At 34.4% G+C, this 11,069-nt stretch overlaps 1 protein-coding gene across 6 annotated transcripts; it reads left to right on the forward strand.

Moving 5' to 3' along the window:
- The first annotated feature begins 1,886 nt into the window (after window positions 1–1,886).
- Window positions 1,887–10,177, forward strand: LOC115975740. 6 transcript variants are annotated; one of them, XM_031096648.1, is made up of 11 exons: window positions 1,887–1,932; window positions 2,208–2,278; window positions 2,930–3,029; window positions 3,371–3,399; window positions 3,596–3,845; window positions 5,254–5,325; window positions 5,450–5,514; window positions 5,659–5,809; window positions 6,635–6,715; window positions 8,072–8,161; window positions 9,693–10,177. In XM_031096648.1, the coding sequence occupies exons 5-11, from the start codon at window positions 3,597–3,599 to the stop codon at window positions 9,771–9,773; spliced, it is 789 nt and encodes a 262-aa protein (XP_030952508.1). In that variant the 5' UTR covers window positions 1,887–1,932; window positions 2,208–2,278; window positions 2,930–3,029; window positions 3,371–3,399; window position 3,596; the 3' UTR covers window positions 9,774–10,177. The 6 variants fall into 6 exon arrangements, with proteins under 6 accessions (XP_030952508.1, XP_030952509.1, XP_030952510.1 ...); XM_031096649.1 differs by lacking the exon at window positions 2,930–3,029; XM_031096650.1 differs by lacking the exon at window positions 1,887–1,932 and having other exon boundaries at window positions 1,968–2,278; window positions 2,930–2,934.
- The last annotated feature ends 892 nt before the right edge of the window (window positions 10,178–11,069 follow it).

Here is an 11,069-nt window from a genome sequence, read left to right on the forward strand (position 1 = left end):
GTTGATCGTCCTTGGTTGGCTGGTCAGATCTTCAACTTGATGGAGCTCTTTGCAGCAAGCGGTGATGGGTGAAGGATGGGATTGTTTGTTTGATTTATATATATATATATATATATATATATATATATATATAAAGATGAGTTTTTTTCCATTTTATTAGGAGGAGTCTTGAATCTCTTGATTTAAGAGTCCTAAATAGAAAAAATTTGGGTTTATTTTTTCTATTTATCCTTTTGTGATTGTTTGAATTTATTAAAATTATTTTATTGCTTATTTTGGAGGAGCTATGGGTCAACAACTCAAAGAATGGCCAAATTTTATTTTTGATTCTGGGTTCTTTATATCAAAATTTTCTCTTTGTGTTGAAAGTGTGAAATTATTTGAGGTCTAAAGTTATTTTTTTTCCAAAATTCTAAAGAGGGGCTAGTAAGAAGCCCATGTTTGGATGCTTTTTTTTTGTCACTCAATTTCTGTCACTCATCACTCATCACTCTAAAATACCATGTTTGTTTAGCACCATCACTCACTTCCCATCACTCAATATTTTTCACACTATTTGTGGGCCCCATACCTATCACCAAGTGCAGCTTTTTTTTTTTTGTTTTTTCTTTAGTACCCAAACTCACCGAACCTAGTGGAAAAAAAAAAAAAAAAAAAAACTGAATAGCCAACCCAAGAGAAGAAAGGGAAAAAAAAAAGAGTCAAAAGGTGCAGCTAAGTACTGTTTGTGAATCCCTATGTGTGTTTAATTACAATATTGTCATTGAGTTATGAGTTATGGATGTATTTTCAGTTTTCATAACTCATAACTTAAAAATCAGAAAATTGAGTGATGGAAACAGAGTTATGGACTTCCCAAACAACCTTTTTGCTATGGATTCTACCATTTTTGAGTTATGAGTTATGAAAAATGAGAATTGAGTTACGGAAACAGGCCATCCAAACAACCCCTAAGAGGCTGTTTGGATTGAGTTTTTTGATAACTCAATTCTCTGTTTCCATAACTCATAACTCAAAAATGGTAGGACCCATAGTAAAAAGTTTGTTTGGCAAACAATAACTCTGTTTCCATAACTCTGTTTCCATCACTCAATTCTCTGATTTTTGAGTTATGAGTTATGGAAACTGAAAACAACTTTTGGCTGTTTTCAGTTTCCATAACTCATAACTCAATGGCAATATTGTAATTAAACACACATAAGGGACCCACAGCCGCAACTTTTGACCACCTTTCGACTTTTTTTTTTTTTCTGGGTTGGCGTTGTTCTTTTTTTTTTTTCTTTCTTTTCTTTTCCTGGGTTGGCTGTTGTTCTCTTTTTTTTTTTTTCTTTTTCTTTCCTGGGTTGGCTGTTCCGGTTTTTTTTTTTTTTTTTTTTCCTGGGTTGGCGTTGTTCTTTTTTTTTTTCTTTCCTGGGTTAGCCGTTCAGTGTTATATATAATATATAATATATATATTAGCTTCGATGAGATGGGTACTAAAAAAAAAAAAAATTGTACTGCTGACAGGTGTGGGACCCATGAATAGTGTGAAAAAATTGAGTGATGAAAATAAAAGTGATGTTACCAATTAAGTGTGAAAAAATGAGTGATGAGTGATGAAAATTGAGTGACGGAAATTGAGTGATGAAAAAGGCTTATCCAAACAGGCTCTAAATCACTCTTAAAGTTTAAGATGATATTTGGGCTTATACCTATTATTTTATTTTTACACATAAGGACAGGGGAGCCCAGGCCCCTTTGGGCCCCTATAGGTCCGGCCCTGAGTTTAAGATATTGTATTTGAGTTATACTCGATAATCAAAATTACTAAATAATCACCCAAAAAGGCAAAAAATACAGCTCATCATATAAAATCAAAGTATCGCGATATAATACGATAAATTGGGAGCGGGAAAAGCGGTAAAAGTGAGAGTAATCGTGGCGGTCGTGGTGGTAATGGTCTTAGCCTTTTAGCCGTTAATAGTGAACCTCTCTCTCTCTCTCTCTGTGTCTCACACACACAGAGCCGTACTAAGAGAAAGAGAAAGAAAAAAAAAATCTGTGTTGTTGTTGTTAATCTTTAGAAATGTTTGTTTTTAGTTTTGAGAAGTAGTAATACTAATAATATTATTATTATTTGGGTTTGCTTTGGTGGGTTGGTTTCATTGTTTGTGATTGTTGTTGTTGATGTTATAAACAAGGACACTCAATCTCTTGCTTCGTTTCAGCAAATAGAAGAAGGGAAGCAAGGAAAAGATTGCTGCTTTCTTCTCTTGCAGAAGATCCTATTTCCATTCTTGTAAGCCTCTCTCTCTTTTTTCTCTTTCTCTTTCGTGTAGTCTCTCTCACATGGCTGTCATCATATACTTATTTTTGTTTAAAGCTTCTTCTTTTATTCATACAAGATGACACCTTTTACAACTACTCTCTCTCTCTCTGCATTTTGAAGTTCTTGGGGTTTTGTGTCTGATCTGGGTTTTGCTGCCATCTTGGTCCTTTCCTTTTTTTGGAATAAAGAAAATATATATATATATATATATATAAATACATACTCTGGGTTGTTTTTAGTTTTTATTGTCTTTCTGGTTTTACACAATTTCATTGTGGTCCATAGTCTGTGTAACTTCTCAGAAGTTGCATTTCTAATTTGGGTGTGCTCTCACTTTCGTCTTACTTTTTTTTTTTTTTCTCAAATCTTTGTCTCTTACTCAAAAAAAAAAATAAATAAAAAAATAATAAATAAAAAAATTGTAGCTTTTTGCTCCTAGGTGTTTTTTTTTTAATATTTTTTTTTTATCTTTCAAAGAGCTATCTACTAGAGCTTCCCATTTTAGATTAAAGGTACCTCCACTTGTTAAATCATTGTTTTCCCTCTGTTTTGTTGTTTTTAAACTTTAAATTCCATATTTTTCTTGAGTGCTTTAATGGTCCATTATTTACTTTGATGCAGCTCCGGTAGTACTCTTTTGACTGGTGACCATGGCTCCTTTATTGGGTTTCTTCTGAGTTTTAATTACTCTTTCCGTACCATACGCACTCTACTCACATGTGTTAGTTGGCTTCTTAATGTTCTGATATATGCTTGTTTATTTTTTTTGTATTATTTGGTAATTCATTTTTTGTCTATCTTTTGGTTGTTGGAAAATACAGGAAATATAAAGAAAATCATTAGAATCCATAGGTTTCTAGTTGTTTCAGTTCTAAAACAGAGAAGAAATAATTTATTGAACCTGTTCCGTGCAAAATAATGGAAAATTTAGTATTTATGATTTGTTTTTTCCTTATATTCTCCTACATTTCCTTCAGCACCTAGAGGAATATCATCTGGTTTACTAGCTGAACCTTTGTGTTTTTTCTTTTCATTTGACAATAAGGGTTTTATTTATTGCAGATTCCTATCATGATTTGACTGCAACAAAGGTATTTTTCATAATTGTTTCTCTGGTTTTTGTAATTATTTCTATAATGGTATGCAGTGCGATTGATGGAACTAAATTTCTTAGACTTTGGTGAAGGATAATGAGACTGAACCCATGGTTGACTGGGATTTTAGCTTATAAATCTTTTAATAATAATAATAATAATTTTTTTTTTTTTTTTGGTTGGTGATTTGAAGGATGGGGGATCACTTTGTATTATTGATGGATCGGTTACTCACTGAATCTACTCTTGAAGCTGCTATTGAGAGTGAAAAACTGTTGCAGCAAGCCATGCCCTCAGCAAGCAAAGATTATTCAAGTTCTTCCCACAGGATCGATTTCAAAACCAGTTTATCTCCAAGTAAATTGGTAGAGTGTAAGATTTGCCATGATGAGGATGAAGAGTCAAACATGGAGACACCCTGTTCTTGCTGTGGTAGCTTGAAGGTCAGTTAGTAGCTTAATTTGGCAATTACTCCTTTAATTGAAAATTTGAGAATGGGCCATTGGAAATTATATTGGTTGCATTTATAAAGATCTTTATAATACCTCTGGTCATATTAAAAAATTCCCAGATAAATAAAACCTAACTAGTCTTTTTTGTTCTTATGTTTAGGACTATTTTATAAGCTAGTTTTTTGCTTTTTAGCTTTTATGTTCAGCTTTTTAAAACCTCACTTTTTATTATTTTTTTCAAAGTAAAAGTATATTTTAGCTCACTTTCAGCAAAAAGCTAAATAAGTTGTGCATGATGACAAAAATGCTTATTTATACGTTGGTTTCCAACTGTTAAATACATTTTGGAATTTATTTTGTAGGTAACTCCTAATATTAACCTCCAAATTATGCACTCTGCTTCATGAAATGGGTTACTAACCCTGTTTCAGACCTTCCAAATGTATGGCATAATTATTAGGTTTTTTCCCTATTAGTTTGAAGATTTTAGTGATGTTCTAGGCAGAAGTCTATTAGAGAAACTGGAAGCCAGACCAAAAATAGAAACATATAGCACCAATGAGAAACTTGGCTGGAGATGATACTCAAACCAAAAAAAAAAAAAGTTTTAAGTCTAATCTAAGGTTACGAGTTTGACTAAAGATTTCCATTATTATGTTTGTAAGTGTCTGACTTACTAGCATGTTACAGTATATTAACATTTAAGAAATTAAATTGGACTTTAATTATACCAATTTGTGTGTATTTACTTCTGGAAAATGTGGAAGCTACTTCCAAAAGAGAAACCATATCATGCATTTTTCTCTTTTGGTTTCTCTATATCATGGGATATGTTTGTGGCAATTTCTTGCAAGGAGTTCTGCCCACTTCTTAACTTCTCCAATGAAGCAAGTGTGACTGCTTTTCCTATCAATGAACCTTCATCTTTAATAAAATGTGGCAGTAAGCCGGTTCCATGGTTGTTGGTGAATTGTCTGGCTGAACAATTGTAAATATCAAGATGAGTTCTTTTCAACTATGTTACACCATGCATGAAATTATCTTTGGTGATTTGGTATTTAATTGATCATCAAGCAACCAAACTCACTAAAGAATTGATTGGGATGCCATACTCTGGAAAAGGATTTCTTGTAATAATCTTCAAGCTTTACTATGCCTTTGTGTGAGCATTGGTACACTAGTAATCCTTGGATTTTGGCACATAATAACGGAGGTTTATCCTGGATGATGCTGTGAATAGTCAGATGAGGTTATTTTGGTGTTTGAGGGAGATGTGGATCACTAATGTCACTAGATGGTCTTTATTCTCCCTTCTTTTCTGGCATTTAAGTGTTCCTGCTAATTTAAGGTGGTTTCAAATGAATGACTAGTTTCCTGCTAATTTTTCATAATTTTGTAGTATGCTCACCGTAAATGTGTACAAAGATGGTGCAATGAGAAGGGAGACACTACCTGTGAGATCTGCCTCCAGGTTTGCCTTTTTTTTTTATAAGCTTGTTTCTGATTGCAATTATGTGAACCCTTTTTATGTAAATGATTAAGTTAGAAGAAATGGTCACTAATTTTTTCTTGCTTGAACTTGTCTGATTCTGCAGCAATTTAAGCCGGGTTATGCAGCACCTCCTCCGTTTCACTATGCTGGTAGTCCAATCAACTTCAGGTATCCTTCACCTGTATGAACATATCTTTTAGCTGATATTTTCAATTTTGTGTTGGGCAGCATAACTTGGATTTTTTGCTTTTACCATAATGATAATAATAATAATAATAATAATAATATAATCTCTTGTGGTACTTATCTCAGGGGAAATTGGGAGATTTCCAGAAGGGACCTGAACAACCCTCAATTTATAGCTATGGTTGCTACTGATCGTGAATTTCTGGACAATGACTTTGATGAGTATTCATCTCCCACTTCAAGGAGCCTAATATGCTGCCGTTTAGTTGCTATAATTGTAATCTCTCTCTCTCTCTCTCTCTCTCTCTCTCTCTCCTGTGCAGGCATGGTTTAAAAGTTAGCTGGTTGTTTTTTTGTTAGTCATGTAGTGATAAAACATTGGAAAGACTTCAGATCTATGGTCGGTTGTCTTTGTTCCAACAAAAATTAGACATCTACATCCTTCCGTTTATTATTTCTCATTGGAACACATTGGGGTACATATTATTTTGTGTAGAATGTTCCTGGAAAAAAGTTTTTCGAGCAAATATCTTATATCAAAGCAACTGGAGAATTGTGAAATATATGATACCAACAACATTGAAGTTGAACAACTTTAATAATGATAACAAAATTATGGAGAAAGTACAAGATGAACTCTGTCACATGGATGGTTTATAGCCAATAGCCACTTTAAACTGAGGTGATTAAACAGATTACTCTTTTGGATAGTCAACCTTAGCTGCTAAATAAACAGATGCTTTGTTGGTATGATTTATCCACAGGCTTATTGATCAAGCTTTGTAGCCTTGTACAGACAAGTTATAGTCTTCTGACTTTCAGTTTCATATTATATTAATTTGTTGATGTTAAATAATTCTCTTTCAAGTAAATTCCAATAATTGGTCATTTTTGATACTTTTAATATGTTACAAAACTTCTTCTCAAAAAAAAAAAAAGAATTACATATATATATACACTATGAATTTTACTTTCCATTATACCAATCAAAGTTTTGGGACCAAGGCTTGATTTTTGTTTTTCTTGTATTATTATGATAGTTTTAGGCTGACAAAGATATTTTCATCTTAATAACCAGGTTGGTTTTATCTTTTATTTGCAGTTTTTGGTTCTTCTGGTTTTACGTCATAGTCTACCGATCATAATCAGTGGAGCTGGAGAATACTCATTAACATTGTTCACGGTATAGCTGGTTAAGACTATTTAGTTTTATGAGAAAAGATGCAATCTGTAAGAGCACTAGCATTGGGGGGTGTAAACACCCACCCCCCAGTTGCTATTTTACATCCAAAACATCAAAAATCGTCCAACATCTGGGTATGGGTTCTTAAAAATTTTGCAACCTATGAACAATAGGTTCTTATATATAGAACCTACTGTTCACTTGGTTGTAAAAATAATATTATTATATTAATAGAAAATGAGAACCTTCTCTCTCCTCATTTTCTCTACAAGGTACAAATTCACAGACTACACTCTCCTCTTCTCACTCATTCTCTTCATCTCAATCACTCTCTTCTTCATCTCTCTCCTAACTACAGAAGCTCCATTGCCCATGCTCAATCACTCTCTTTTCCAATGATTTTTTTTTTCCTCTTCACTGTATTGCTCTATCCCCAAACTGAAGAATCAAGGGTTGTTGGTTTAATTTTGGGTTTCTTTTGGAATTTTTGGGTTTCTCGGTGGAGCGTGCTTCCTCCTTGTTTCTAGGTTTGTAGTTTCTCGGTGGCTAGATCGGTGATGGAACAAGTTGGTGTTTTTTTTCCTCTTCACTGTATTGCTCTATCCCCAAACTGAAGATTGAAGGGTTGTTGGTTTAATTTTGGGTTTCGTTTGGAATTTTTGAGTTTCTAGGTGGAGCGCGCTTCAAATCGTTTCTGGGTTTGTGGTTTCTTGGTGGCTGGATTGGTGATGGTTGGTGTTGGTGTTGGTGTTTGTCTGTTTGAATCAGTGGCTAGATCGGTGAAGGTTGCTGTTGGTGTTTGTTTGATGAAATGATGAATCGGTGGGTGTGTTTGTCTATTTGAATTGGTGGCTATTTGTTTGTTTGAATCAGTGCTGAATCGGTGTTGAATCAGTGGTGGTTTTGCATTTGGGTGGTGGTTGTGCTTGGTGATTGGTTTTTTTTTTTTTTGGTGGTTTCTGCCTTGGTGGTGGTGGTGGTGGTTGCTGCCTTGCTGTGCTGGTGGTGGTGGTGGTGGTGGTTGCTACCTTGCTGGGCATGTGTGGTGGTTGTATTGGTTTGCTTGGGAGATAGAGATAGACCGGAGAGATAAAGACAGAAAGAGAGGAAAGAGAGGAATGGAAGAGATATATATATATATATATATTTTTTTTTTTTATATTTGTATGCTTTATATTATTTTAATGAGTTGGATGTAAAAATAGAAACTGGGATGTTGGAGGAATTGTAAAATAAGATGGTAAAATAGATAAAGTAGGTTTTTGAAGATGCAAAATAGAACTTTTTTGCATCCCTGGATGCTAATTCTCTAATGGTGAAAAATAAATATCTAAAGTAGTTTTCTTTGTATTGCAGTTACTCATGTTGAGGACCATTGGGATTCTTTTGCCAATCTACATCATGGTTAGAGCATTCACTGCCATCCAGCGTCGAAGAAACCTTCAGGTTAGTGCTGTATCTGATTTACTAAAGTATACTTTTAACCTTTAAAATTTGAGATTGTTTTCATTTTGGCTCTTTACGTTTCAAAATTTTCATCTTTGCCATTTATGTTTGATTTAGTTTTCTGTTTGGCCTTTCATAAAAAACAAAAATTTTGAAAGCTAAATGACCAAATAGAAAAATAAATCAAACATGAAAGGCCAAAGAAAGCAACCCCAAACTTTAAGGGTCAAAAATGTACTTTAGTCCTATTTTTTAATGCTTTGACTACACCTGGTTAAGCTGTGGGGATTGACTTTTACTATCACAATTTTAACCATATCTTTAGGGGTGCACTTCTATCACTTTGATGAAGCACAAACTTCAAGCATTCATGGTTTTCAAAATCACAAACCTTTTGAGTCCTGGATCTTCAACAAAATATATAATGCTCTATCTTAAAAATTCATGCTGCTCTTATAAATTTAGAAACTCTATTGTCATTAGCACTACTTTTTAAAAGTCTCCTAAAAAGCAATTGACCTCTGCAAAATAGAAAAATGTGGCTTTAAAGTTCAAATCACATCTAATGACTATGAACTTGTGACAACCATCACATGTGAAATTCAGCCCACTGATGCCCAAACACCTGTGCACACGTGCTGGCCCCACCCCCTGCCCCTGCATTTGAGGCAGGCATGGTGGGTTGACAAAATATAAATAAACAAAATAGAGAGGGCAATAACACAGAAGTTGCATCCAACATTATATGTTCTGACATATTGTCCTTATAAGTAGTTTGATTTGACACAATAATCTTTGAGCATTCAAAGACTCCGTTAGTGCTAAGCAAACTATTTCTATTTACTTCAGCGATCATTGTGGAGAGTTAAAGCTAATATCAATTTATACTCTATGAAAAAAAATATTTATCCAAAATTGCTATTGGATAAAAGCTAATTGAGCATATTCTTACCAATGTTAAAACTAGCCAATAGGTAGTTCAGAATATTTTTTTTGTTGGAATTATGCTTTATTATTATTATTTTATTATAAATAGAAAACAGTACGTTTGGGAATGGTAGTTGAGTAGGTCTTACAACAACCCAAATACAGCTTATGGTTGATAGATTGCTTCTAAAGTTAATTTAGTTGCATCATTGGCCTTGAGGCATGTGTCTACTATATCCTTTCTTTTGTATTTCCATTTTTTCACACTTCTGGCATTTCTTACCTATTTAGGCATACTGAGAGCTCGTACAGACTTTTTTTTTTTTTCACTTTGGAAACTATGTTCATATTTACATCCATGATAACTTATAATTGCAAGAACTTGAAAAGAAAAAGTTCAGCATAATTATATTATTGGATCATCTTGGAATTTAAGTTCTAGGAAATGTTTCTTTTGCAAGCCTCAAGAAGCGCTTTAGAACTTCTTTGCATCTTGCATATTACACCATTTATATGCTCATTGTATTTAGTTAGCAAGCCGTTCACATTTATTCCATTCAAAATTAAAATTTTGATTAATTGTATTCATTACTCTATGCACCAGGATCCTCATTTCTCCCTTGCCACGTCAGATGAGGAAAACAACTTACCACAGTATCAATCACGTGTTATTCATGTTCTGTAACTCTGCAGCTACCTATCTTGCCTGAACAAATCCAGAAGCACTCGTGCATACGGAAACATTTGCTTTGTGGGGTGTACCAAAAAGGATATCCACATTCAGATTTATAAAGCCAGGCTGAAGATAGTTGTAACCGCAGAAGCTCTAATCCTTGGTGCAATAGTGCCACCTTTACCTAATATTCAAGACGCATCCTTAGATCCTAGATCAAAATATAAAAGAAAAATCCATCTTATAGCAATGTTTATATTATACAGTATAGTTAGCAGGAAAGCCAACTGTATATGATAGTGCTGCTTGCAGAAAATGAGAAGCCAAAATTAAAGTTGAGTATAATGTTCAAAAAAGATGGTAAAATTATTAAATGATTAATACTAGCATGTGGGAGTGCTAGTAAACTTCACACAGATGCACAATCGTCTGTCATCCCTTCCCCTTTATTTGGCAATCTCTCTCTCTCTCTCTCTCACACACATTTTGTTATTGTTTGTTTTGGTAGAAAACTTTTTTTTTTTTTTTTTGGGATCAAAAGATAGAAATCTTTATTGATTTAAAAGTGAAGTACATCGTTTGATACTTTGATAAGGTAGAAAAAACAGACAGATTTTCAAGCCAAACACATCAACACATTCCATCACATAAATAGCAATAGCAAATGCAACTGGATTCTTTTCCTTAGCAACATAGAGGAGAGAAACCAAGAGCATAGACCCGCAAAATCTAAAAGGGGATGGCCATGGATCGGGTATACCCATACCCTACCCGAAATGTTTGCCCATGAATACCCGGATACCAATATCTATTATTATCCATACCCAATTCTTACCTAGATTTATTATCCATGGATATCCATACTTTAACTGAAACCCATTTAATTTTTTCTTTTTAAAATCCAAAAACATTTTAACTTAAAAACTAACCACAAGCGACTCCAGCACATGCGCGTCTTGGTAGAGCGTGACCGACCCGCCTTTCCGAACCGGGAAGTAGGAGTTTCGAACTCCGAAATGGTCCGGATTGGTCGTGATGCCGCATCAGTATATCGGATTGTCCTCGCATTTCGTGAACCTCATTTCAAGTAGGAGCGATGCGTCCGGTTTCGAAGGCTTGCCGAGTGAGTTGAGTATCAGCAGCCATTCACTGATGGTTTCGCCGAAAAGGATTCGGCGAGCGGAGACAGTAGCGACGCCAATTAAATCAGCGCCGAACATGTTGTTGTCTTTGACGTAGAATTTGACTTCGGAGGTCGAGTGTGCAAGGGGGATCTTGAAGCGCTCGTTCCACACGGGGCTTTGGGAG

The sequence above is a fragment of the Quercus lobata genome, chromosome 2, assembly GCF_001633185.2.
Source record: "Quercus lobata isolate SW786 chromosome 2, ValleyOak3.0 Primary Assembly, whole genome shotgun sequence".
Taxonomy (NCBI): Eukaryota; Viridiplantae; Streptophyta; class Magnoliopsida; order Fagales; family Fagaceae; genus Quercus; species Quercus lobata.